Consider the following 27683-nt stretch of genomic DNA (forward strand, 5'->3'; position numbering starts at 1 on the left):
CCTAAATTTGATGCTGACATGGAACACAAATTCTAAAAGATTTCATTTTCGACACAGTGAATGAAAGGTTTGGTCCCAATAATAAGTTATATTTGATTGTGAAGATATGCAGGAAATTGGTGTGGCATAATGGAGACGCAAGATATAGTTAGCATGATGGTTTACCGTTTTTGTGAATTTGTAGATGATGAAAAGGGTTGTGAAATGGGACTGAAGTGAAGCAGTGAGTTAATGTGAAGAAAGAAAGCAGCTGGTTATAGTTATAGAATGGGAAAGAAGGGCGGGTCAATTGACAGTGCAAGCTCACCGGTTGGTAATAATTATATAGAGGAAATGCATTGCAATGCAATGTTTGTGCGTCAGGTAAAAAAGTGGAGAGGAAACTGAAACTGAGCAAAGCAATTACAACGATGCATAGACGAGAGAGAAGAAGCACATGGTCCAAGATAAAAAGCTAGAAGCTGAGGAAACTAAAGAAATACGGCACTTTAAGCTGCTCGTATCTTTGGACTTTCTACGGCTTTTTGTATTGGTTCTCGCAATGAAAGAGGACCACAGAGGAAAGAAGAACATAATGATAATAATAAAAACGGATTTTTACATCACAAGTAATTGGTTTGTAACCCCAAAAGCTTAGAATGGTCTCTGCATATTTGGAAAGATGCTGCTTCTCTCTGCGCCCCACTACTGTCATGGCCCTGATTCAGATGCAAGAGACGTTAAGGTGGTCATCATGAATAGAGTTTGTTTGTGTCTGAATGGTTTGAGAGGGTTGACAGGGACGACTGAGTCTGAGACTGTCATTAAGCCCTCACACAGTGGCACTGAAAAACATGCTGCTTTTTATTCACATTTATAAGTCGCCAGAATAGCAGTCCAAAGGAAGGACTATACTATCTGGATTCCCTTTTCTCTCTCTTCCTCTCTCACCAGTGTGTTTCTGCAGTGTGTATTCATTTCCTTTTTGAATTTCCTTTTTCTAACTTTATTTTCCTCAGTACAATCCTTTAATGCTTGTTAAGGACTCCGCTTTCTGCCCTACACCACCAACAAAGATCTACACATAGTCCAAACACATAATCCAAAACAACCAAAACTAAAGGGTCGGGAATTCAGTGCTTCTCTGACTCTCATTCATTGCAATGCACGAGAGAAAAACCTAACGAGAATGAAATCAATACACACACATATATATATTCACACACACATATGTACAAGTACTACTGTACACATACTGCCACATCATCACACCCTCCACGATATTATATATGTATACCGCTTCAATATTAGTAACTACTAATTAACTAAAGGACCCAACAGTTAATCATATTACTCATCATATAATATATCTGTATTTATACCACTTTTAATTATTGCACTGATAATTGGCACAAAATGCGAATAATTTACATTACTAAGAACATACGTTTTTCCACCACCTCGCTGGTCATTAATCCCACGTACATAACCGTAGCACTCGCCTCACAAAGGATATTAATTAAGGTAGGAAAAACAAAGTGATGATGACAATAACGAAAGGCAAAGAAAAAAATAAGATGGGATATGAAAAATGTAGAAGGAAAGAGAGAGAGAGAGAGAGAGAGAGGAGATGATGTCTATGAGTTAATGGGTTTGACACGATGTTTTCCAACTTGGGCAGCGTCTGTTGTTATGTAACTGAAGAAGAAAGAGGTCTGGTCGGAAGGAGCAGTACACGTTACGGTTGGCGACTGGAAATGGTGCTTGCAAGCAAGGCAGGTGATCTGAAGCATAGTTGAATTGATCTGTTTGATTGCGTGGTCCTTCAAGGCGCAGGCTTTGTCCAGTTCCGCTAGCGCTTGTTGTCTTATCCTTTTGGCATTAGTGAACTCCAGTTCCGCCTGCTCCATCTGCCTCTTGGCTTGCTTCCTTGCCTCTTCCGCATACGCTTTTTCCGCCACCGCTATCCTCAGCTGCTCACGTGCCTCATCTTCAACCCTTTCTCCCAATGACTTCTCCCTCATGCACCCTTTTTCCAATGACCCTATCGATAACTGCAACTGTGCAGAGGGATTTCCCTCTCTCTTATTGCCAGTGCCTGACGCAGCCCCGATCATTTCAATAGGAGTGGCTGTAGAGAGCTGAAGCTCAAGGTTGGGCTGGAGCTTGTTCACTTTGTTGTCGTTGTTGGTTTGTGCCGTGGTAGTGTTGCTGAATAAGGCTGGTTCTACTACTGTTTCCGGCGGCTTCGGAATTATTACACCGATTTGCAAAGGGGCACCTGTGCTGAAATTGTTTTCGCTAGAAGGGCTTGAAGCTGTTCGAGACAAGCATGCAGCAGCTTGCACTGCCTGCGTTTCTGGCAGCAACCTCCCGACGTTGCACGCGTCTTGGTGTTCAATAAAGCTCTCCACCCTACAAACAATATTGAGAGGTCACAAAGAATCATTCCGTACCTTTAGAAAAGCTCATGAGATCCTTCCTTCCAAAAGTAATAAAAAGAATCGAAAAAAAGTTGTTCATATAAAGGTGCTTGGAAAAGAAGTCAAGAGGTGGGGGAGATGTTTCAGTTTCCACTGAAAAAAGACAACAAACTGATGTAATTTTGAGGTAGCTTGTTCTAAGCTGGTATTCAATACAAGGTTCTTGAAGAAATACAGTACAATGTCGCGAAGGTTTAACGAGAGAAGGTGCGTAAAAGGAATGGCGGAAGGTGTTGATGAAAATATATATCTGTGAGCTTTGGGAAGCGTGTGTTCCCAGCTGTCAAGAAACAGCTAGGTTGAAGACTTGTTTAAGGTTCCATCAGTCAAATACTAGTAAACTTTAATTTATTTATTTATGATTCTCTTTTGCTTCCCCCATTGATATGGCTTTATTTGGATTCCAAAAAATACATCTGGCCATTTGTTAAAGTCAAAAGAGGAATAAAAAATATAAGAGGAGGATAGAGATGTGTATTAAGTTAATGGAAGATTTGGATGAGGAGGGAAAGAAAAAGGTGGCGTTGTTGAATAGATGGATATACCTTGAGAAAACGCGGCCACAATCGCAAGAGTGGCCTCGGGTGCCACACGTTTTAAGATGTGCTTTGTAATCAGACTGCACTGCGTAGCCTTTGGAGCATCTCTCGCAGACCCATTGCTTGTGACTGCTGTGTTTTCTTCTGAAGTGCTTCTTTATGCCGACAAGATCACCTAGAGCGTGGCACGGGTCATGGTGCAAGCAAGTAGGCTCCGGGCAAACGAAGACTCGCTTCTTCACCAGTGGCGTCTCCCTCTTCAAGAGCTTCCAGGGAACCTTGTGGCGGCGCCGGTGCATCTGAAGGTTCTGGTCTCTCTGGAATCCCTGGTTGCAGATCTCACAGACGAAACGATCTGATTCAAGCAAGGTCTTGGGTGAGAGGGACACCACTTCTGCATCTGGATCTGTGTTGCGTTTAATTCAGCCGAACCCATGATCATCAAAGGAATGAATTAATGAATTCTCCCATCATTAAACATAACTTTAATTACTCTTGGAGAATAGGAATAGATTCATGTGATGGGAGTAAATAACAATTAGTAAAAGAATCTAATTAAGAAAAAAAGGAGATTAGATAGAAGATAGAAGTTAGAAGTAATCGTTCACCTGGTGTTCCAGCAGGCCTTCTCTTTCTTTTATTAGTGGGAGTGGTAGCATTCTGGGGAAAGGAAAAGGGCTGAGAAGTGGGAAGAGAGGAAGGAGATGAGTTAATCCTTACAAGGGAAGCCATTTGTATGATAATAGGAAAATAGAATTAAGAGGAAAAAAAAGAGAAGATGATGAAGCTAAGAGAAAAGAGGAAGGGAAAAGCTTTATTTATTTTTTTCCTCTTTCGGTTACCAGACTCAGCTTTCTTTTAACTTGCTTTTAAACTTTGAGCTTTTTTCCAACAGCTTTCTCTCTCTAACTATCTGGGTTTCTCATCTCTTCTTGCTGATATATTGAACAAGATAGCTAATAAAGTTTGAAAAAGAGACAGGTAAAAGAGAGAGATCCCACAAATGGGCTCCAGAAGAAAAACATCCCCACAAACACACAGTAAAATTTTGGTTGCTTTGGTTTGCATGCATAAATAGAGAGGCGAAGCCCCCAAATACACACGTAAGCTTCCTATTTTTGTCACACTCCCCTCAACATCCATCTCATTCTCACGCACTACTTAGCCTTGTTATTATTTCTTCTCTGTCTTAGAACTAGTTACAAACTCATAAGAGAGAGAGCATTTCTAATTAATTTCACTTCAGCAGGCACCTTTTTCAAAAGCGATAATGAGGATGTTAAGTCACCCTCAAGGGCATTCAAGTCATCATCTTTTTCTGTCCAACGTGTTTTTGCTTTTTGGTAAACCAGGGGCATCACCTTACTTAACAGTTGCAAGTAAAAACTGCCAACATTGTCTTTTGTACGTGAGCTTCGTAATCTTCACTATATTGTTCATAGGCCCCCAACACCTATACTGTGCTGCATTAATCATCATTTTACCTCGACTTCAACAAGACACCCACTACTGTTTTTCTTACCAGAATCTATGGTAATTTATTCAGGTAGGGCAAATATCACCTTTACCACCCTTTCTTTTCGTTTATATATATATCATTTTTCTTTTGCCTCAAAAAATAACCAAGATTCATGCATAAACACTTCAATTTTTTATTTTTTTTTAGATATTCAAATTCCTTTTCAAATTCCCTATATTGAGTTTGTTTTTCTGAATTTGTAAACCCTATTTTTCCACCTCTACAGTATATTTATTGTCATGATTTTTACTATTGATTTTGAATTAATAAATGAGAAAAATGACAATGTGAACTTCAAGGATTGAATCCATTTTAATGGCTTTCGTTTTACATGTTTAAAGTGAAATTAACATGATATGTGATTAGCTTTTTAATTTCAAAGAAGATCATGAATTAACTTTTTTTTACAAGTGCCTACATTCAAATTTTGGAAACATCGACAATGATTAGTGGCGTTCACTAACGAACCCGTTAAAAAGTTCTGAAAATCAATAATAAATTAATCATAATTAAGCACTTGGATTCAAATTGTTTAACATTTTGGAACCAACAAAATTAGAATTAAAATTAATTATTTAAATACTATTATATTAGTTATTAATTTCAGTCACATATAAGAGGAATATGTATATAAAACTATAATGTATCTATAGTTTGATTCATGTTATACAAATATGTTAGAGAAGAGGAACACGATAGATTTGTTTAACATAGGAATACGTTAAAGGAATAGTTATCCTATACTAATATGATTACGTCACATTATCAGACACAAATTATCTATTTACTTCCATTTAGATACTCACATCGTATCTTTATCAGGAAATAAGTACATATATGTTGTACTCACCCTCGTATCTTTCCATTTAAGATTTTAAATACTGTAATTAAATAATTTTCTAAAAAAAAAATAAAAGTTTCAGGGAAAATATATCATATTATGAAAAAGTAGATTGAGAAAGGAAAAAGTCTCTTTAACAACTTTCTTTTGACAACACATACGTGGCAGTCTATGATTAGTCCTTTTCAAATATTTTTTTAAACATAAATTTAAACAGACTAATAAAATGATAACACGTGTCCTGTTATCAAAAAATTGTTAAAAAAGAGTTGTCAAAATATCATTCTCCATTCATAAAATATCCAAGAGATGAATTGATTTAGGTATGTAAAATGATGAATAAGATGGGATTTGAATTGTTATGTAAATGGTGAATAATGGTAGCTGTATGTGTTTAATAATTTGATTGATGAAGGGTGTAAGTGGGTCCCATTCACTATTGGGCGATGCTTATTTGTCCTTTATGTATTTGTTTGTATTTGTAGGCCTGTATTGTACCATGCAGACATAACAAAATACACTCTCTCTCCCATTATGGAAATCTTGAATCTTACTTCTTATGATGCAATGCAAATATTCCATTCCTCTTACGCTCTTAATAATATTACAATATTTAAGGTGTATATCATCAAATATAAGAGAAATATATATATGACAGTAACTTCTCACCCAAGGAAACACTCCTATACGCAAAATCATTTTCCTATTATTCCATCCATCAAACTATTTTCTATCCCTCAAATTTAATACTCTTTTAGATTAGGCTAAGATGTTCTAGAAAAAGGGTAAGCTCAATTTATTTTCATCTCTTCTTACGCTAACATTGTCTTTGTGTGTCTTTAAAACCATCACCATAATCACACAATTTTAGTTTAGATCATAATCACCCAACTAATAACCGATTTACCAAGTCTTCCTATTATTGATTAACAGAAACAACTAATCTTATAAGATTACTTTTGCAAGGATTAAACTAAATTTATCCTTCCATCTATACATTTGATAAGAGATAATAATACTCTTACTCTCAAAAAGATATATTATTCGATTATTATTTAATAATATAAAATATCTGCAAACTTGGATCGATATAGTAAAAGAGTAACAACTCAATTCTCCAAGATTTTATATTTTATTTTAGAGACTATTCGACACATTTTTATTTAAAATTAAGTTAAAGGCATACAAGATTCATATTAACGTAATTCACACGATTTAGTTAGGTTTCATTTAGAAATAGTTTAATTAGAATATTAGAAATAGTTCACAAAAAGAAAGTTTTACACGTAAATTTTATTTATTTATTTTCTCGTTTTTTTTTTTTTATCTTTTGCTTTTTGTTATGCTCTTTTTTATTTACAATATTTTATTATTTAATCCAAATACAGTATAAATGAAGATGGGTCAAGTTATAATCATTTTAATTAAGGATATGTGAAAAATACTTATTCAAATAAAGGAAGGGTAAACTAATATTACTTTTGTGACCAAAATAAAATTATATTAGTTAGCTGATTTATTTAAATAATTGAAAAACTTTTGAAATAGAGACAACATGTAAGATAATCTCTTTTAAGCCTTTATCCAACCTCTTTGGTCAGCGTGTTGTAGCACTAAAACAATAGGGTTTCCATGCTCCTGCAGTTCTTCACCGCTGCTTTCACTTGTTTGTTCTTCTTCATCTGTCGTTGCGTTACAATCTTTTAAGTCTTCTCTCTTCCTTTTTGAGAAAATATAGTCATATCAATAGTAGTTTTAAAAGAGTTATTTCTATTTCCCGTCTTCCATTATTTTTAATCTAATGATCAAATATGATTTTCACTGTAATTGTTAGATAAAAAGAAAATAAAGATTGGATGGAAAGGCATCTACTTATTTTAAACACATTTCATTCTTCATTTTCTTTTAATTTGATGGAAAGGCTTAAAATAATGTGTTATATTAAAATAAAGATTATAGTAAGAAATAACATTGTAAAATAATTTTGAAAGTAATTGATATTTGCTCCTCTTTAAGGCAGGACAGATTACTCTTAAAATATGAGTTTTGTTTGCACAGTTAAATTAAAAGAAAATAAAGGACAGTATGAAAAGAAAGCCTTTAAATTATACTCTTAAAATTGTTGAGGAAAATTAGTTTTTAGGGTCATGGTAGGAACTTAAATTTTCACTGACATCATTTAAAGGCTTTATATGATGAAAATGTGTTTATATGAAATACTAAATAATATTTAAACGAGTCCTCTCTTTATTGATATTCAAAAATTAAGATTATAATGAACCTTTCATGTCTTCACAAAGGGTTTTTCTTTTTCATACAAGCTTTCTAATTCCATTTAGTTGAACCCTTTCGTTCTTATTCTCCTGTCTAAAGAACAATGCTAACAATACACTCTTTAGTACATCGATACCTTTGTTACAAGAAGAAAGATATAGATGTGCAGGAAGAAACTGCTCTTGTATCAATACATTTATATATTTTGTACCTAAGTCACATAAATATATTTTGTATTTTTTACATAAATTGTTATTATTTACTAAAAGAAACCGCTCGTGTGCATACTTTTTCCAGTCACTTTGGAGTCAGCACCAGAACAAGATGCCAATAGCAGTGCAGAGTTACGGAGGCAAATAGTTTGGTTTTCAAATCTTCGGGCTCGTATCTTTATACTTTATGATTTCATAAACTGAAGTTTTTATTCAAGCAGAAAAAGAAAGTAGCACCACACAGAACAAAATCGATTAGTCCCTCTCAACTATTTATGCACAAATACTAATACCAGTTATTTACAACTTTTGAAAAGTGGAGGTTGTATTGCCCTAAACATGTCGTTCCTCTAACCGCTTCAACGAGATCCAAAAAAAAAAAGAGTACTAAATAAATCCGTGAAAGGAAAGTCCTTAGCTATAATTCATCAGTAACGTCAGAAGGCAACCGATATGTGCGGATGGCTCGTATCTGAAGCAAAAACAGAGTGGAAATAAGAAAACCAGTTAGTATAGCAATAATAATTCTTACACATAAACTCGGTATCGCCTATATATTTCTACAGAAAAATTTGAAATTCAAAAGGCGCACATTTTCTTCAATTAAAACTAAAACACAATAGAGCATCCATGGATGACAGACACCGGCTCTACAAATGGAATGGATAGTTATGCCAGATTGTCAGTGCCGTCTTTTGAACCAAAAACAGCAATAATCTAATTTTTAGCGGTAATTTAAAAAAATATGTATATAAATTAAAGATAACAAGTTCTCTTAAATAAAATAACCAAATAGGCACAGCATAAAGTTAATCGGGCCAAGCTTAAAATGGAAGAAGAATAAGACATATATATCTTGCCTGTGCCAAAGCATAAATTGTTCGCAAGATTCTAGCATAATCTGTTCCAAGCATCTGAATGACAACATCAGCCAAAAATGTTCCCCAAATCCTGTTCCACAAGCCAAATAAAATGTACAGAAATACTCGCTAATTGTGCCTCGTAGCGTACCAAAATCAGAAAGAAAACAGGATTATGGAACAAGGTAAAGATGGAAATCCAAACATTGAGCAATGTTCTTATCGAATGGATCATGCCCATCATTGTCCCAATATTTGGGTTTACACAAGGCAGTGCAAACCTACCAACTAAGGTCATTTAAACCAATAGGCCAAGCTGAAGTCATGGACAAACAAATTGCCATTTGAAAAATTATGAAGCAGATTGGTGCATTTGCTGTCTTCATCGCCATGTTTGTCAACCTCCCAGCTGAAGGCAGTGGAAAAAGCTAAAAGGGAGAATGGATATTTTATACATTTTCAGAATTCAACCCAGGGAATAAGGTTGAATTACATGGAAGTGATATAGTTAGAATAGAAGGGAAGGGAATTAAGCACAGTCAGAACAAGGGAATTAGATGGGAATTGTTAGACTAAAAGAAATGCTAGGAAGAAAATAGGTAGCACACTCTTTGCTATTATGTGAAATTCATTTAGGATCTTCTAAACGAAGTGGGCATCACTCCCTATCTATTGGGTCCCTCGCGAAAATCATCCAACAGTAAGTAAGTACTAACAAGTGTATTGTTAATTTCGTTAATTATAAGGGAATAGGGACATTAAAAACAGACAGACAATTGGTTAATTAGAGGGAAATTGTTAGATTAAGCGAAATGCCAGGAACACAATATGTGACACTCTTTTCTATTGTGTGAAATTTATGTAGGACCTACTAAACTATGTGGTCACAATCCCTATCTATTGGGTCCCTCGTAAAAATCACCCGATAGTAAGTACTAAAGTGTGCATTGTTAGCGTTGTTCTTTAGATAGGGGGAATAAGATGCGAGGAGTTCAACTAAATAGAACTACAGCGCTTGTATGAAAAGGAAAACCCTTTGTGAAGACCTGAAAGGTTCATTATAATCTGAATTTTTTAATATCAATAAGGTGAGGACTCGTTTAAATATTATTTAGTATTTCCTATAAACATGAAACAGAAGCAAAGAAAAAGAAATGGTATTATTATGAAAATAAAAAGCAGATAGAAATTGTTGAAATCATAAAACAAGAACAGGCGCATGACATACACAGGTCCAAGTAATGTGAGCACGCTTCTAAAGCCCAAGTATCTAGATGCAGCACCGAGAAAACCCTGTAATAAATCAAACATCAGTTAAGAAACATGCTATAAAATCAACATAAACAGAAACATTAGTTTGTTTTAGCAAGAAAAAGAAAAAACAATAGACATATGAAACAAAGAAAATAACTAATTCTTTTAATCTAACTACCAAGAGATCACTATTGTATCTTGATATTAAATTTTCTTGCAATAGAACTAAATTATCACAACTAATATTAGGCTTAGGTTGATTCATAAATGTCTAAGTAAACTGGAAGAAATACATATGAAATTTAATTTTGGTCCAATTGCAAACGTTAATACAAGAGTGAATCATGCCCCACATATTAGAAAGCCAGTCACATTGTTACAACAAAAAATACTTTGGTTCCTCAAATGGTAGGACATCATTTCATTAACTGACAGTGCATAAAGTTATACAGATGACGGGGAATCAAGTTTATACTTATTTCATATTTAATTATTTAACTGNTGCATGAGAAGTTCACATTCCAAACTCATGGTTATGACATGAAACATTGAAGCTTCAAAAAGTCAATCCATCTACCTATATGGACATAAACTTGAAAATTTATACCATTAAAATAAAGATTGCATAATAATATAAGCATATCAAACTCTCTTTTCAGGTACCTGTTTTGCTGCAAGCAAGGCTGCTCTGGATTCTAAATTAATCATAGCTAACTGCCCACCCTGTAAATCATAAAGTGCAAAATGCATGTTGGACTTATTGTTTGGAAATACCAACGCACCAGAAATCTCACCAGTTATACCTTCTTCACCAACTCTTTCTTAACCTGGTAGTTGGCAGCTTCTGCAAGAACTTTCCCAGATAATTTCCTCGCTAACTACAAGTCAGCATCTAGTCATGACTTGAGGAAGAANCCCAAAATGCTTTCTTTTGGAAACACATTAAAGAGAGAATAAATAAAACACAGATATCATCCTCTTACCAATTGGTATATCTTGGACAATGTGAAAACACCACCTCCCTTCAAAAGAAGAGGAACAAAAATGGAAAAGGCCAATCACTCAAAGTTTAAGACGATATTAAAAGAAGCGGCATGTGAAGTGAATCAGTTGAGCAACAAAGTAAACAAACCTTCAGAAGAATCGATCGAATATCTTGGGCACCAACTTTGGAGTGCAGTTTCCATGAACTGAGTCCATGGTGTAGAGTGCCCTGACCTTCAGATGCAGCACTTTCGTCGAAGAAGGCAGGGTAGTTTCCTGGTTCTTCACTACAGGACTATAAAAGCTTTAGAGGTGATGAGAGAGAAACCAGGAAGAGAGGAAGTAAGTTGACTTACGTAGAGTTGCAGTGCAAAAGGTGGAGGAAAATTTCTAGTTCAAGGTCGTGTGTTGACAATCGGGTTGAGCAAGGAATATCAAATTTCGTCCTTATGTGAAGCAAAACATTTCTATAAGATGGCCTCCAACCCCTGGAAGAGGAAAGAGCCAGTTAGATATATGGCGAAAGGGTGAGAGAGTGGAAGATGAAAAAGAACCTTAATGTAGAGCGGGCATCGGCAGCAAGGAAGAAGAATCGGGACTCGAGAGCTTCTATAAATTGAAGACGCATGCTCAGGTCGACTCCAATCATGGAACGCTGGAGCTGGGCTGTGTTTGAGAATGGAATTGATTTGAGCAAAGGACTGAAGTAACTGTGAGATTGGAAAGGGATTGTGAGAGAACTTGAAAGATGAACTGAATTGAACTGAAAGAAAGTAGTGAGTTACAGTCTGACCTTGGACCGAAAAGGATATTTTCAATCTCTGACAACTCGGTATCGGTGGCAAGCTCAAGCACCGACCGCAGCTCTGGATCGAAGTCATGGGCACGGTGATAGGGGGAATTTGCATCTGCATCTGCATTTGCATTCGCATTTACACTTGCAGCTTGAAAAATGGAAAAGGTTCTACGAGGAGAAGGGAAGGGATTGAGAATTGGCGCAGAAGAAAACAGTGGAAGTGGGTAAGAGAGTGTTCTCATTCCCATTCCCATGGACACAGTTGCCATCATTCGATTCGATTAAACCAATCAATTTGTTTAGTCTGTGCTTCCCTCGCCCATTCACAGAATTAGGGCACAATTCCTCTCCATATTGCTATATTTTTCTTATTCCTATTCCTGCTCATATTTTTCATTTCTAGTAATCATACCTTTCATCAATAATAATCATCGTTGAATCTTTCCAAAACATTATAACTACATAATTAGCATATATCGGAATAAGATACCTACAATTCAAACTAAAGTGTTTGTTCTCATATTGAATCTCCAAATAAAACTCTCTTTGTCACACATGTTATGGTGTACTACCAAAGAATATTAAAAGAAAAGACTCCTCGTTAGTTCAACAAGTATTGTGAAGTCCATTACTTTACCTACTAATCTATGAAAAAAATAATGTGTTTTTACATTTTCATAAGCTTTATATGTCAATTATAAGAGTATAAACATAACTCTATGTGTGAAATTGATGTATACTTGGTTAAAACTTATTAGAAGTGGATCAATAAATCATAATCAAGATCAAAATTGTCTCATTTATCTTAACAAGGATGATTTTGATCTCAAATTCTATTTTCGATAGAAAAAATATGCATATTAATACGACCAAGTAATCTCAACTTATTATTAGATGTCAATCAATACATTAAATTATGTATTTGACTCAAAATCTTTAATATTGAGATAAAAAAATATAATTATCAGAAAAATGTTTTATTACTAGTAAATTAAGTAAATAATACATCATTTAGATCATTTATTAGAATTTCATATGAAAAATTAAGAATATCTTCTTTTTCACTCTATCTTATCTTTGACATCGAAAGATATCTCAATATAATAAAAAAAAATTTAATGTTTGTTATAAACAAAAAGTCGTCTCACATAATATAACTTTGTAATTTCAAATTTTTAATTATATAAAATTGTATGAGTTATAACTACTTTTAGATATGATTTTTTTTCTAGTAAAATTACAATTTCAAATAAAATGAATGAATTTTTTTAACTTTAAGTTGTCCGAAGTACTAAAACCATAAATTATAATAATAATAATATAACTTTGTAATTTCAAATTTTGAATTATATAAAGTTGTATGAGTTATAACTACTTTATATATGATTTTTTTTCTAATAAAATTACAATTTCAAATAAAATGAATAAATTTTTGTAGCTTAAGTTTTCCGAAGTACTAAAACTATAAATTGTAATAATTGTTATTAGTTTTTAATTGTTTGAATTGCACTATATTTTATTGTATTAATCTTTTAAAATAATTTTTTTAAATGTATCTAACTCTTTTAATCTTATATTTAATAATATGTTAATGATTCTACCTTTTATGATAAATAATTATAACTATTCATACAATTTATATATTCCATTTGAAGAGTGCAGCGTAAAGGAGTAAAATTTATTATTTATGAAATACATTTATTCAAGAATGTCATTTTCAGAAATATAAAAACTAAAACTTTTTTAAAATATGGAGTGCAGAAACGCCAACAACAATAAGAAATAGAAATATGAGGATTCTCCTCCACCAACATCATCATTTAGATCATTTATTAAAATTTCATATGAAAAATTAATAATATCTTCTTTTTCACTCTATCTTATCTTTGACATCGAAAGATATCTCAATATAATAAAAAAAATTTAATATTTGTTATAAATAAAGAGTCGTCTCACATAATATAACTTTGTAATTTCAAATTTTGAATTATATAAAATTGTATGAGTTATAACTACTTTATATATGATTTTTTTTTTCTTTTTCTAGTAAAATTACAATTTCAAATAAAATGAATGAATTTTTTAACTTTAAGTTGTCCGAAGTACTAAAACCATAAATTATAATAATTGTTATTAGTTTTTAATTATTTTAATTGTACTATATTTTACTATATCAACCTTTTAAAATAATTTTCTTAAATGTTGTTGAAAGTTTTTCATTGACTAGAATAATTTATGATATATAAGTGAGATACAAATCTCACCTTACAAAACACGGTTTTGTAGAATTGAATTAGGCCTAAACTCACATTCTAATAAAAAATTATAACTATTCATACAATTTATTTGAAGAGTGGATCGTAAAGGACTAAAATTTATTATTTATGAAATACATTTATTCAAGAATGTCATTTTCAGAAATATAAAAACTAAAACTTTTTAAAAATATGGAGTGCAGAAACGCCAACAATAAGAAATAGAAATATGAGGATTCTCCTCCACCTTTTTCCGCTAGAAATGTCTCCAGCATTTGTCTCTTGTTCATCATCGTCACTTGATACGATGAAATCTGTGGTAGGAATGCTCCTCCTTGTCTTCCACTCGAATATATAGCTGAGCTACTTGTATCCTGTTTCTGATTGACACTTGCAACTGAAATGCTTTGCTTCTCCTTATTGTTTGTTCAGTTTACAAGATAGCACACAAATTCATCTGAGAAATGTCTTTATAAGAAGAATTATATCATCTAATAAGTACGTATTACACTATCGTCTCAAAAGAAAAAAAAGAAAAGAAATATATATATATATATATATATATATATATATATAGGTAGAAGAAGGTTTACTATTATTTTAATATATTTTTTATGTAGCAAACTCAGCATCATCAATGCATTTCTCCCACAAATAGTTTTTGTGCAGCAAAAGCACTTAAACTTAGACGCTTTATGGCAAAGGGAGCAAAAATGTGAACCAGCAAAAAGAATTGTTCGAAAGTCTTTCAGTACCAAAAGGATCAAAAGGCATTCTAACATAATCTCTTAAACACGAACAGAGTGTTGTTTTAAGAAAATAGGTAAATCTGCGCTTTATAATATTACAAAAATAAACAAGTTTTAAAAAATTTACAAAAACAAACAAGTTGTATAGGCTCACATGACTTCATTCATACAACGAAGTCGTGCATTCTTAGACTATTTCAACTCTGTGATATTTAAAAAGTTTAAGTTTTCCAATACTTAATCTATTATCGGTTCTCAGAAGTTTCGTAAATCAGTATTTCGTTTAACTTTATGTTACTATTGTAATTCCGTTTTCTGTTATAAACAGATTAGGTACTTATTTTGTTTTTAATATGTTGTTTCCTTCTTTTAACTTTATATAGCTAAAGCCTGTATCATATCACAGTTGAGTTTATCAGTTCTAATGAAATTGCAAGCACTGATCTGCATTCTTTTCTCCAATACCCAATATTCTATGGAATCATATGTTTAATTCAGAAATTGTCTGTGTTTTCTGTGATTAAATAATGCTATTCATCAATAATTGGTGTTGTTCTATCAATTATTCTGAACAACTTCAAAATTAACTGCCAAAATCTAGTGACATAAATGCTCACCATCTGTTTGAAAAATGACATCTAACAAACTTTCAATTTGTTTCAAATTTTAATTTCCTCAATCAATAAAGATAAATTGAATACATTGTTAACATTGTTTTGCAAGTTTGAAAAGTCAACTTGCCTAATCACTTTCATTAATCTGAATAATTATATTAGAGGTGTCTTAAGAACGATAAAGTATATTTCTTAACATTTTTTTTGGGTACACAAAATCTCAAGTATTATTTACACTTAGTTAGCCTTGTTAAGATAGGCATCAAGAAAGAAGGTTGATAAATTTGATGTGTTGTTGGGATGATTGCAACATCAAGTAGTTAGATGCATAGCCAACAAGCTCTGTCTGAAACAAACTTACCTTTTCGGATTTGTTTCTTTTCTCTTTAAAACTTAATGATTAAGAATATGTTAAGAGAGGAAATTTTTCTACCCGTATTTTTCAAACAAAGAGATTAAAAAAAATATGTTTTTTTATGAATTAAATTGATTTTTAAACATAATTCAATTCAACAGATCTTTTATAAATTAATTTCAACATAAACGAGTTAATTTTTTTCAACTAAAAGTGTAAAATACAAACAGTGTATTTTTAGAGTTTTTTTTTTCCTGTAATAACCATATACAGTCTACTTAGAAAACCGTATATCATCTTAAGATTAACGCTGAATTGGTAAGCATTATTAATCTTTGTGAATATATTTTTTAATTTAATGCTAAACTTATTTTTTATCGATTAAGGTAAAAAAGAATATATTTAGTGTGTATTTTGAAATATAAGATGAGTTTTGAGGTTAGGTTATTGGGTTGGGAGAATTTATCGAGAATGTGGGTATGAGTGTATTTTATATTAAAATTGAATTAAAGTATAATTTAAAATTAGTTAAAAGCTCTATTAATTCTAATTAGCTAAAAAGAAGAAGATAATTTGTTTTCTTGAAAGATAATATGGTTAGTAGGAGAGAGGAAAAGGAAGGGAAAAGAAAGATTAAGGCTATTAATTAAGAAAAACAAAAGAAAGAGAATAGGAATATATTGATTAGGGAGAAGAAAATGAACAGCACAGCACAGCGTAGCAGGAGCGGAGCCCGTGTGCGAGCAGCAGGAAGTACACCAAGTGGAAGGGAAGAGAACCCAAACAAACCCCACTGCTAAATCCAACTACCTTCTTTATCTTCCTCTCTTATTAGTATTGTCTTTCGCACAAGGTTATCTTCTTCTTCTTCTTTTCTTCTTCTTCTTCTTCTTCTTTCCTGTCATCCTATTGTTACTGTTCTAACTTCGTGCTTGGAAATCCATAAGAACGGTGAAACCATTCCTTCAGAATCAGATCCTGATTCATTGGGTGTCCCTCCCGCATTCAAATTTTATCCACATTCATTAGGCTTAAGTGCTCTGCTTCTACTCCCGTCGATCGCGATTGGATTTTCGAACCTGGGTTGGGTTAGGTTTTCCAGCCATTAATTTTTCCAGCTACTTAGTGCTTTGTTTGCATCATTACCAGTGGCAATGGCGCCACTTCCTTCTGCCTGAGACCGGGTAAGCTCCACCCTTCACCTGAAGTTCCTCATTTTCAATATTGTCTCTTTTTGTACAAAATCATGTGCTCTTTATCTGGAATGCCGCGTGTTCTTTTTGCCCTTTCCCATCTCAACTCTGTTACTATTTCTTTCTTTTAGTGCCCGTAGGGACTTGACTTCACCATGGCGGACTCTAACACAAGCTCGGTTGATGTGATTTTGGAGTTTCTTCGGAGGAACCGCTTCACGAGAGCGGAGGCAGCTCTGCGCAGTGAGATAAATAATCGCCCTGACTTGAATGGCTTCCTTCAGAAGCTCACATTGGAAGAAAAGGCCTCACGTGATGTGCCTCAAAGTAATAAGGGGAAGCCTATGATTGAGTTTCAAGGGGTGGACACTCTTGAAGTTTCTAAAGAACTGATCGTCACCGAAATCGAGTGTGGGAATGGTCTTAATGCCGCTGAAAGCAAATGGAAAACTGCTGCTCCCACTTTGGTGGAACGGAGTAAATCGGATGAAGCGGTTCGAACTAGTGATAAGAACTTCATTTTCTCCAAGACTTCAGAGGATGGGATGCTTGATTTATACTCTTGGAAGTTCAACCCTGGGAAAGCTCCTGTGGAGCCTTACCAAAACGATGCTGGTAGTAGGGCTAATACTACTTTGAGCTTGAATGCCACACTATCTGAACGATCAAAACGTCAAACTAATGAAGCTGTGGATCTAAGTGTTGCCAATACCAGTTCAAAGTCTGGGCAGGAAAATGCTGCTCTTGCTGACAAAAAACCTCTGTGGTCTGGAAGTAGTAGTAAAACCTCCGTGGATCTTAAGTACGACCTTGCGCAATGCAAAGAACCTATGGAGCTTGATCGGCAACTTAAATTCAATAGTTCATCTCTTAAAGGGAACTTTCCAGATAATCCCTGGTCAAAAATGGATGAGAATGTGAATTCGTCTTCAGATTCCTGCAAAAATTGTGTCAAGACGGTTTTCCCCTTCTCGAAAGGGGACGTGTCTACAAACTTCGATGGTGCCACTTATTCTGACAAAAAAGAGGAGAAAAAGAGAGTAGAAATTAGTGATGCCAGAACATCCATAAAAGAGCAGGTGGATGAATCAGGGAGGTCTATTTACTTGGTCAAGACACCTGTCAGTTCTGAACAAAAGTTGATTGGCAGCTTAAGATTTCCTCTTCCACCGGAAAATGAGAAGGAAGAATTTCCCAGGCTTCCTCCAGTTAAACTCAAGTCAGATGATAAGCCCTTGGTTGTTAACTGGGAAGAGAAGTTTGAGCGAGATGGGCCAACTTCAAAACCCCCTGGTACTGACAGCACTTTTCTTATTGGTTCATATCTGGATGTACCTATTGGACAAGAAATTAATCCTTCAGGTTAGCTTATATTTACAAGGATTAAATTTCATCTGATAGCAGATGTTTTCTGCCTTTCAATTGATGGTTTCCCTTTTGAACTTAATAGGAGCTACACGTGTTGGTTGGTCATGATAATAGCTAATTTTGTAAATGGGAAACCTTTCCTGATTTTTATTTGTAAAGTGTGAGTTCAATGTTTCTGTAGTTGAATCTTAACTGCATGTTGTTTAAGGGAAACATATATTTTAGGATTTTGGCTAGTCGAGAATCTACTTTTCTATAAATTAGTTAAGCTTAGAAAGGAATCGAATCCCATAACTAGGAGTCCAAGTAGTTGTATAGGTTGTGAAATGTCCGTCAAAAGTCTTCAACTAAAGCCACTTAAGGGTTCAGCTAGTGATTTTTTTGTTTTTACTGAATTCAGAATAGTATTCCATGATAATAAATATATATTTTGTGTAATGTTCTTTACTTCCTAGTAAGTAGTTAGTATAGTCTTCCCCCATGAATACTTCTAGTCCCATATGCATACCCACCCTATTTATATATTGGGTCTTGCTGATAATATCAACTTGCAATTTAAATTTTGAAATGCTAAAACTAATTTTTGAATCATGAAACATAAATCTTATAGAATTATAAGATTAAGAACCCATTGAAATATAGCCTGAAATATATCATATAAGTGATGTGTAGTGCGGATATAATAATATAAAACTAGAAAATGACTGGCTAGTCTCATGAAACAAAATCATGAGTCATTATTATGTGGGAAGTCTCTATTTTAGAAGACTAAAAACAGAGCAAAGAAACAAAATATATAGTGGACAGAGAAGGAAAAACAACCAGAATGAAAATAGAGCATTTGAATATCTGAAATGTGAATGATAATAAAAATATTCTATCTATCCACAATATTCAAAGTCATAACTTAAACAGAGTAAGAAAATAAAGAATTTTTTTCTTTTTAACAATCGCACAAATTACATTCACATAGTTTGTAATAATAAAATGCCTTTAAAATAAGTAGATTAAAAAAAATGCTAAAATGAATATGAAGAGTCTACATGTAATTTTTCCTAATTACTAGAAAGATATTGAGAATACTTTTATCCTAATAATCTACCATTCATAACACTTTCCTTCAAGTTAATAAATGAATATCAATCATTTCCAAATTGCTTACAAAATCGTATAATCCAACATGAGAAAGCCCTTTAGTGAAAATGTTTGTCATCTGAAATCTTGTAGGGACATCTATTGTAACCACTAGGCCATTGTCAAGAATGTCTTTGATGAAATGCCTTCCAATTCCAATATGTTTAGTCCTATTATGTTGAACTGAATTATGGACAATACTCATGGATTCCTTATATCAAAAGTCTTCTCAGGAGTGTGTCCAGTTGGGTCCCATTCTGTTCCATACCACTACAATGGATTTTCATGTATTTCGTTTCTCTTTTTCTTGGTTGTATGTTTCTACTTTTGAAAATTTGCATATTAGTTCGTTCTAAATTGCCACTTGAACCACTGTGAGGGGGCTGTATCGGAGTCTAATCTTTGTCATGGCTGTACTTTCCCGTTTTTGCATTGAATAAAAATATCTATAGGAGTTGAAGTTAGTTGGTAAATTTCCTGTAAGAAGGTTTACAAAAAGTGTGAAGGCTACCAATAAATGTTTGGATATTTACAGTGTGGTAAGTGGAGGAAAAATAAGGTATGAATTGAAATAAAAAACAAATCTTTCTGCTGTACTTGATGCAGGATTTCACTTTCTTTTTGGTTTCTATAGATATGTTTTTATTTTCTCATAGTTTTCCAATAGCAATGCATAAAGTAAGCGAAATGATTGACACTTTGTTCTTTTCCTCTTTTTACTTCCGGTTAAAGGAAGAAAAATTATAGAAGAAAAATCGAGCTTAATTAGAAAACAATGTTAATACCTCTGTTGTGAAAGGAAATGAATAAGGTAATGGTGCCATAATCATTGTATTATGTATTGAATACTCTATCTAGAATCAATAATTGATTGTAAATCGTCTCTATTTTCTGGGTACACCTAGCTACAACTAGTTTATATCTAATTGTATGCGCTTATTATTTGCTTGATATACTTGTTCAGATGTTCTGAAGGCTGTCTTTGACCTTTTGATATATGCTTCAGGTATGAGGAGGGCTACAGGGGGCAGTTGGTTATCTGTAAGTCAAGGGATAGCAGAGGATACATCTGATCTTGTATCCGGATTTGCTACAGTTGGCGACGGGTTGAGTGAATCTATTGACTATCCAAATGAATATTGGGACTCCGACGAATATGATGATGATGAGGATGTTGGCTACATGAGGCAACCCATTGACGATGAGACCTGGTTTTTGGCACATGAAATTGATTACCCTAGTGACAATGAAAAAGGGGCTGGCCATGAAAGTGTTCGGGATCATCAGGAAAGAGGTCTGGCCAAAGATGAGGATGACGATCAATCTTTTGCTGAGGAAGATTCTTACTTTTCTGGGGAGCGATATCTTCAGGCAAATAATGTTGAGCCAGTCACAGCTACTGATGATTCTATTGGTCTGACAGTTACTGAGTATGGAAGGACCAATGATAATGATTTAATGGCTCAATATGATGGACAATTGATGGATGAAGAAGAATTGAACCTTATGTGTGCAGAACCAGTCTGGCGGGGCTTTGTCCCTCAAACTAATGAACTCATCATGCTAGGAGATGGGAGGGTGTTGAATGATAATGTAAGATCACGGCTAGAGAACATCAAAATGGATGATGATCAACATGGTTCGGTTAGGTCAATTGGGGTAGGGATCAATAGTGATGTTGCAGATATTGGTAGTGAAGTGCGTGAAAGTTTGGTTGGTGGTAGTAGTGAAGGAGATGTAGAATATTTCCATGATGGTGATGCCAGGCTTGGTGGCCGGCACTCCCATCGTGATTTGGACAAGAAATCTACTAACAAATCAAATATAAGTAAGAACAATGACCTGAGTGAGTCAAATAAATATGTCATAGGATGTGACAGACCTGCACAGTTCCAGATAAAAACTCATGGTGATGGGAACTTCTCTTTTCCCCTATCTTTGAAGGATGGTGATATAATTCAGGCTTCCCTTGATAAGTCCCTGTGGGCAAATAACGACAATGCAGATGAAATTGATGACTGTCTTAGTGCATTTGTGGAAACTGATGACATGCTTGCTTCGTGGAGGCGAAAGAGTAGTGATTCATCACCTGCTAGAAGTTCTAGGGGTGATAATAATGCTAGCAATGTAAGATCTGCGAACTCTTCTCCAACAACAATTTCAAATTATGGATATTCAGAAAGAGAGGGTGTGAAGGTGGAGGAGGATGAAAAAACTGGAATTGCTAGGGAAGATGACCTAGGAGCAGAGGATGAAGAGGTAGCTGCTGTGCAAGAGCAAGTAAGGCAGATAAAGGCACAGGAGGAGGAATTTGAAACTTTCAATCTAAAGATTGTGCACAGGAAAAACAGGCATGTTTTTAATACGTGGTATTTGTTTGTGCTCATGTGTTGATCTGAGCTATTTTCACTAGTCGTGATAAACATGCTTACTATTTGCCTCAATTAACAAATAACTTGTGATATAAAACAAATACACTGATTTATTATCATGAAAAGGGTAAAAGATACAAGATGAATTTGAGACTCTGTTAACATATGCCTATATAGAGTTCAGTTACTAGTTAGCTGTGAAATCTAACAGAACAGTTACACTCTACCAACAGTACAACTGTAACAGAAAACAACAGTCTTACTGAAACAAGAACACTAACAGACCAAACACATGTTAAACAGAGTATAAAACACTTGCAGACTCAAGGGGGCTGAGAAACCAATGATATCACAGTTTCGTTGAGTTTGTCCCTATGAAAGGAAAATCTAGTAGGAGACAAAGGCCTGGTAACAAGATCTGCCCACTTATTGTGACCAGGAGTGTGTTGAACAACATACTGCTTGTCATTACCTTTTTCTGAACAAAGAACATATCAAGCTCCATGCGTTAGGTTCTAGCACGAAGAACAGATTATGAGCCACATTAGCAGCACTGAGATTGTCACATAGAACTACTGGAGTATAATGAGGAACTGAAAGTTCCATGAGGAGAGTCTGTACCCATAATATGTCAGCTGTAGCAGCAGCTAAACTCCTACATTCAGCTTTTGTGCTAGATCTTGAAACCACGATTTGTTTTCTTGACCACCATGGAGATAAATTAGGTCCCAAGTAAATGACAGTCCTAGGAAAGCTCTCGTTGCTAGAGATTGATAAGGAATGACATAATGAAAGATGAGACCACAATGTAAGACCCCTTTAAGATATCTCAATATTCTTTTTACAGCAACCCAATGAGACTCCAGGAGAAGCCATAAATTGGCATACCATGTTGACAGCAAAAACTCAATTCAGGATGAGTTTTAGTAACATACTGACGTACACCAACAATAGATTGTGACAGATCTGAACTATGTACAGTTTACAATTAGATACAATAGGAAATGAGATGGACTTAGATTCAAGAATATTATTCTTTGATTAAAACCTTTTACAACCAATCTGGCCTTTTATTTGTCTATTAAGCCATCAACATTTACTTTTACTATGAAAACCCATCTGCAGCCAATGCGAATCCTATTGGGAGGTTAGGAAACACATGTTCAAGTATTATTTTTCGTTAAAGCTGTAAATTGATTAGTCATAGCAGCAAAACATTTGGAGTCCCGCAGGTCTTGTTTGAAAATTTAAGTCCCAGCATCAGGAAGAAGTGTTGGGTAAATTCTTGGCTGCATGATCCTAGGTCTTGTGATCATAGGGTGAATATTGGCAGGTCTAAGGTTAGAGCTACAGGAATTATTTTGACAAGAAGATTCTGCTAAAGGTTCAATAATGTGAAAAGGCTCCTGAATTTGAGACAAAAGACTCACTTAAGGAAGAGATAGTGGACTGTCCTGTTGAATTTGATTAAATGACTTGTGCAGCTGCAGGTATGGTAGAATTAGGATGATATTTCAGGAATATAGGCAGAAATAAAAGGTTAATTAGAAGTAAGGGTGTTGAAAAAAAGATGCCAATAAGGAAATCTTTGCTTACTAAAGATAAAATCTTTAGAAATAAATACTCTGCCTGTTGGAGATAGACACATATATCCTGTATGACTGGTAAAATACCCCAAAAAGACACACTTCGTTAGTCTAAACTAGAGCTTGAGAGCCTTATAAAGTCTAAGAAAAGGAAAGTGAACATACCCGAAATAAAGTAGTGTAGGGGGTGGCAAAGTGGGGTAAATTCTTAGTTGCATACATAATCCCATTTTAGGTCTTGTGATCATATGATCAATATTGGCTGGTCTATGGTTAGAGCTAGAGGAATTATTTTGAATAGAGTACTGCGCTAAAAAAGTTAAATACTGTGAAAATTTCAGAGTAATACTATGCTTTAGATTAGTTGGTGATCGTTATGAATTCCTAAAGCTGCTTTAATGCTTTATTTTTATTCTTATATTTCTAGAACTATTCTTATATGATGAAACCTCTTTCAAAGATATTGTTGAAACAGTGTTTTCTTTTTCCTTCATTGTAGCTATACGTGAGCTAATGACAGCGGAACTTTTAAGCATTTCATTTTTGCCTCATGTAAAATGATCTTAATGAGCTTGATAGCTTGTGGTGATTTTTTGTTATGTAGTATGATTTCTTGATTATTTTTTATTTCCCCTTTTAGCCTTGAGACTCTTTCTTAAACTAAGCTTTGTTGCTCAGAACTGGTTTTGAGGAGGACAAGAATTTCCATGTTGTTTTAAATTCTGTAATAGCTGGAAGGTATCATGTTACGGAGTATCTGGGATCTGCTGCATTTAGCAAAGCCATACAAGCTCATGACCTACATACAGGCATGGATGTTTGTGTTAAAATTATAAAGAACAACAAGGACTTTTTTGACCAAAGTCTTGATGAGATCAAGCTTCTCAAGTATGTCAATAAGCATGATCCTGGAGACAAGTATCACATTCTTCGATTATATGATTATTTCTATTATCGAGTAAGTCAATTTGCCATTGATCTTCATTACTAATTGCTTTCAATACAATCAATTGTCATTTAGGCACATATTTTTCCTATATCTTACGTTATTTTTTCTTCCATTTTTATAATTTCCACATCATCCATCATTTGGACTTTTATTTATAGTGATGTGAATAATATATAGGTGAAGCTGAAAACTGCTGCTATTTGTTATTGTTTTCAATGAATCTTCTAAAATATCATTTAGTTATGTTAATTTCAACTATAAAACTGCTGTGTAAAGAGTTAGTGTTTCTGTTTTTAGAAATTTGCAATTTATTCCTGGATATGGGATAAACATTTAAGACTGGTACCAAGGTTTGTCAAATATTCTACGTCCGTAAGTATTAAATATTCTTACTATGGGAGCTTTTGCCACCAATAAGAGAAGTGATGGGAAATTTAAAAGTTTCTGTTAAACTGTGGTCATCTAACTATGTAGTCTATCGTGTATATTTAATTTTGTTAATTTATGAATGGAATTATTTATTGATAGTTTTATTGTATGCCATGTTTGTCAACTGACTTTACTGCTCTTAACTCTTTTTCTATTGTATGACAGGAACATTTGTTAATAGTATGTGAACTACTTAAAGCAAACTTGTACGAGTTTCATAAATTTAATAGAGAATCAGGTGGTGAAGTGTACTTTACAATGCCAAGATTGCAGGTTTGTGGTGTACCATTTACTTCTTGATGTTTGGTGTTCATGTTATCTATTCTCAGTGCTAACTCTTCTGAATTTATTTATGCAGTCGATTACCATTCAGTGTTTGGAAGCACTTCAGTTTTTGCATAGCCTTGGACTAATACACTGTGACTTGAAACCAGAGAATATTTTGGTTAAGAGCTATAGTAGATGTGAGGTGAAGGTCATTGATCTTGGAAGTAGTTGTTTTGAGACGGATCACCTTTGCTCTTATGTTCAGTCAAGGTCCTATCGTGCTCCTGAGGTTATTTTGGGACTTTCATATGATAAGAAGATTGATATCTGGTCTCTTGGCTGCATCTTGGCAGAACTTTGTACTGGCAATGTAAGGACCAAAGATGGTTAATGTAGTTCACAATGTCACAGTTTTCGATAAACAATTGCATTTTCAGTACTTTTTTTTTCTCAAGAGCCATAAAAGCTCTCACATCAGGACAAAAAGTAGTTAACTTCACCACTTAAATTCATTTTAAGAAAAAAGCTATTTGTTTTTTCTTGATGTTGCTATCTTTTTAGATACCAAAGTTTCATCATTAAGCGTACTCGTATTGTCCTCATAATGAAGAGATGTTAAATTCCTTCCTTGCATAAAGGTAGCATTGCTTTGTGTCATGTTTGTTTTATTCGAGCAATGATCTTATGTAATCGAAGTTAGTTGTTCTGATTTGGTTTTCAGATTATTTACGTTAAAATGGGGATTCCCGTTTCTTCACCATTCATGGACCCGATGATAGTTTTTAGAATTTAATATCGAATACATTTGCTTACTTTGCGATTGTGGGTTGTTAATAGTTTTTGGTTGAAAGCAATTGTAGAATTTCTCTGTATTATGAGTAGTGCTTTGTTTCCTTTGTTACGTGATTAATTTTCTATTCTTCTTCAGTTGCAATAAACTTAGCTTTTTGTAGGTCCTCTTCCAAAATGATTCGCCTGCAACATTACTTGCACGGGTGATTGGGATCATTGGTCCAATTGATCAAGGTATGCTTGCAAAAGGACGGGACACCTATAAGTACTTCACCAAAAATCATATGCTTTATGAAAGGAATCAGGTAATAATCTTATTTCTACCTATACCAAATGGAGTAGCCATCAATCTGGAATATTGGTGTTTATTAGCCAGTCCCTAGGAGCCAGGCTTATTATGTAAGTTGAATTAGATGTTCAGTGTCTGGCCTTGACTGGAAGTTTTATTTTATTATTAGCACCTGTTTTTTCAGAAGCGATTATCAAAGCCTGCTTGAAACCTCAAGGCAATGGCAGTAAAATTTTCATTTATCTATAGCTTGGAAGAGATTAGCAAAAGTGGATTACTAATTTTTTGTCGTAGATGTTATAGCTGCTTGAGATTTTACTTCTTACCGAGCTATATTAAAGTTGCAGTTGCCTCTGCCTTTTTTAGTTGAATGCTTGTCAATAAATTTATTATTTATTAATCTACAGGAAACCAACAGGTTAGAATACTTGATTCCAAAAAAGACATCCTTGAGGCATAGATTGCCAATGGGAGACCAAGGCTTTATTGACTTTGTGGCTCACTTGCTTGAAGTCAACCCTAAGAAGCGACCCTCTGCATCTGAAGCCCTGAAGCATCCATGGTTATCGTACCCTTATGAACCCATATCATCTTGAAATATTTGGAGGGTTCTGTATGGTCCTAATCTCACATAACCAAAGTTGGGTTAGGTTCATGGTTTCAGAGTGTAAAGGACCCACTGATACATCCTTTCGGCTTTTCATTGTCTATTTTAAAGAGGAAATGGAAAGAGTTGTGCCCTTCCACATTCATGAATACTGCTATGGAAGGGTTTTGGTTGTGGGAAATGTCTGTCTCTTCTTCTCCTAACTAAACTGTGTTCCAGTGACAAACCATACGATCAAACGATGTAATTTTACACGTATGGTGTTATGTTAGTTAGGTTCATACTTTCTTTGTTCTGCCGGACAGGGAAATCTTAGAATCTTCTTGTACATGGTATGTATGTGATAATTCTTTTAGGCTACTAGTAATATTTTTGTGATATATTATATGTATCCTAAATCCAATTTTGTATGGCGTGCGACACCACATTTGGGAGGGAGCAACGGTCAAAGATTAAAGAAAAGCTGTTGACAATGTGAATCATTTAATACCACGTGCTTGCTTTGCATGGAATCCCAAAACTCAACTTGGGAGCAATCAATTTGTATCTTGATACTGTTAAGGAACATTTTGTTCGGTTTTACCAGTTGGATCGAGAATATTTGTTAAGGCATTTTGGATCGACAATATTTTTGCTTTCATTTTTTATAGGTTCATAAAGAAAACAATGGTTTTTTAATTTTTAGACAAATATTCAGAATTAAGTACTGTAAGGATAAATAAAAGTTGTAAACAATTATAAAAACAAGTAAAAATATTAAATTCTAAATAATTATCATTTCAAAAAGGTTCAACTTTATGAATAAAATAAATGAGCTAATTGTTATTTTTCGAACTTGGATCGTATTAAAACTATTTGCTGTCAGCAGTTGCACATTTACCTTTTAATTACCTAATCAACCATACTGGAGTCAATAGATGGTCAGCGTTAGTAGCTGCTTCATTTCAGATGAGTTCGTGTAGTAGCTGGTGACTTAGTTGCAA

The 27683-nt window shown here is 34.1% G+C and overlaps 3 protein-coding genes across 6 annotated transcripts; 1 reads left to right on the forward strand and 2 right to left on the reverse strand.

The window, feature by feature from the left end:
* Positions 1 to 1318: 1318 nt before the first annotated feature.
* LOC106764325 (protein indeterminate-domain 16) lies at positions 1319 to 4014 on the reverse strand. 2 transcript variants are annotated; one of them, XM_022782439.1, is made up of 4 exons: positions 3844 to 4014; positions 3610 to 3679; positions 3008 to 3407; positions 1319 to 2394 (listed from the first exon to the last, which is right to left on the reverse strand). In XM_022782439.1, the coding sequence occupies exons 3-4, from the start codon at positions 3298 to 3300 to the stop codon at positions 1617 to 1619; spliced, it is 1071 nt and encodes a 356-aa protein (XP_022638160.1). In that variant the 5' UTR covers positions 3301 to 3407; positions 3610 to 3679; positions 3844 to 4014; the 3' UTR covers positions 1319 to 1616. The 2 variants fall into 2 exon arrangements, with proteins under 2 accessions (XP_022638160.1, XP_014504096.1); XM_014648610.2 differs by having other exon boundaries at positions 3610 to 3987.
* Positions 4015 to 8038: 4024 nt separating this feature from the next.
* On the reverse strand, positions 8039 to 12263 carry LOC106780524. The gene is made up of 10 exons (XM_014634080.2): positions 11739 to 12263; positions 11500 to 11655; positions 11302 to 11433; positions 11094 to 11232; positions 10945 to 10983; positions 10765 to 10839; positions 10625 to 10684; positions 9936 to 10000; positions 8708 to 8798; positions 8039 to 8319 (listed from the first exon to the last, which is right to left on the reverse strand). Exons 1-10 carry the CDS (start codon positions 12011 to 12013, stop codon positions 8266 to 8268), a joined length of 1086 nt encoding a protein of 361 aa, XP_014489566.1. The 5' UTR covers positions 12014 to 12263; the 3' UTR covers positions 8039 to 8265.
* Positions 12264 to 16362: 4099 nt separating this feature from the next.
* Positions 16363 to 27326, forward strand: LOC106770810. 3 transcript variants are annotated; one of them, XM_014656625.2, is made up of 9 exons: positions 16364 to 16567; positions 16662 to 16898; positions 17039 to 18269; positions 20416 to 21760; positions 24046 to 24325; positions 24911 to 25018; positions 25104 to 25382; positions 25966 to 26109; positions 26501 to 27326. In XM_014656625.2, the coding sequence occupies exons 3-9, from the start codon at positions 17063 to 17065 to the stop codon at positions 26687 to 26689; spliced, it is 3552 nt and encodes a 1183-aa protein (XP_014512111.1). In that variant the 5' UTR covers positions 16364 to 16567; positions 16662 to 16898; positions 17039 to 17062; the 3' UTR covers positions 26690 to 27326. The 3 variants fall into 3 exon arrangements, with proteins under 3 accessions (XP_014512127.1, XP_014512119.1, XP_014512111.1); XM_014656641.2 differs by having other exon boundaries at positions 16363 to 16898; positions 17039 to 18200; XM_014656633.2 differs by having other exon boundaries at positions 16363 to 16898; positions 17048 to 18269.
* The last annotated feature ends 357 nt before the right edge of the window (positions 27327 to 27683 follow it).

Source organism: Vigna radiata, chromosome 1 (assembly GCF_000741045.1).
Source record: "Vigna radiata var. radiata cultivar VC1973A chromosome 1, Vradiata_ver6, whole genome shotgun sequence".
Lineage (NCBI taxonomy): Eukaryota > Viridiplantae > Streptophyta > Magnoliopsida > Fabales > Fabaceae > Vigna > Vigna radiata.

Excerpts from the sequence above, each read along its gene's own strand:
- LOC106764325 (XM_014648610.2), bottom strand. The coding sequence starts at position 3,733 with ATGGCTTCCCTTGTAAGGATTAACTCATCTCCTTCCTCTCTTCCCACT. Across the intron at positions 3,408-3,609 it reads AAGGCCTGCTGGAACACCAG|ATCCAGATGCAGAAGTGGTG; the intron begins GTGAACGATTAC and ends AACGCAACACAG. Across the intron at positions 2,395-3,007 it reads TGTGGCCGCGTTTTCTCAAG|GGTGGAGAGCTTTATTGAAC; the intron begins GTATATCCATCT and ends TATTGTTTGTAG.
- LOC106780524 (XM_014634080.2), bottom strand. The coding sequence starts at position 12,013 with ATGATGGCAACTGTGTCCATGGGAATGGGAATGAGAACACTCTCTTAC. Across the intron at positions 10,840-10,944 it reads TGTCCAAGATATACCAATTG|TTAGCGAGGAAATTATCTGG; the intron begins GTAAGAGGATGA and ends GCTGACTTGTAG. Across the intron at positions 8,799-9,935 it reads CTCACATTACTTGGACCTGT|GATTTGGGGAACATTTTTGG; the intron begins GTATGTCATGCG and ends CTTGTGGAACAG.
- LOC106770810 (XM_014656633.2), top strand. The coding sequence starts at position 17,063 with ATGGCGGACTCTAACACAAGCTCGGTTGATGTGATTTTGGAGTTTCTT. Across the intron at positions 18,270-20,415 it reads ACAAGAAATTAATCCTTCAG|GTATGAGGAGGGCTACAGGG; the intron begins GTTAGCTTATAT and ends TATATGCTTCAG. Across the intron at positions 24,326-24,910 it reads ATGATTATTTCTATTATCGA|GAACATTTGTTAATAGTATG; the intron begins GTAAGTCAATTT and ends ATTGTATGACAG.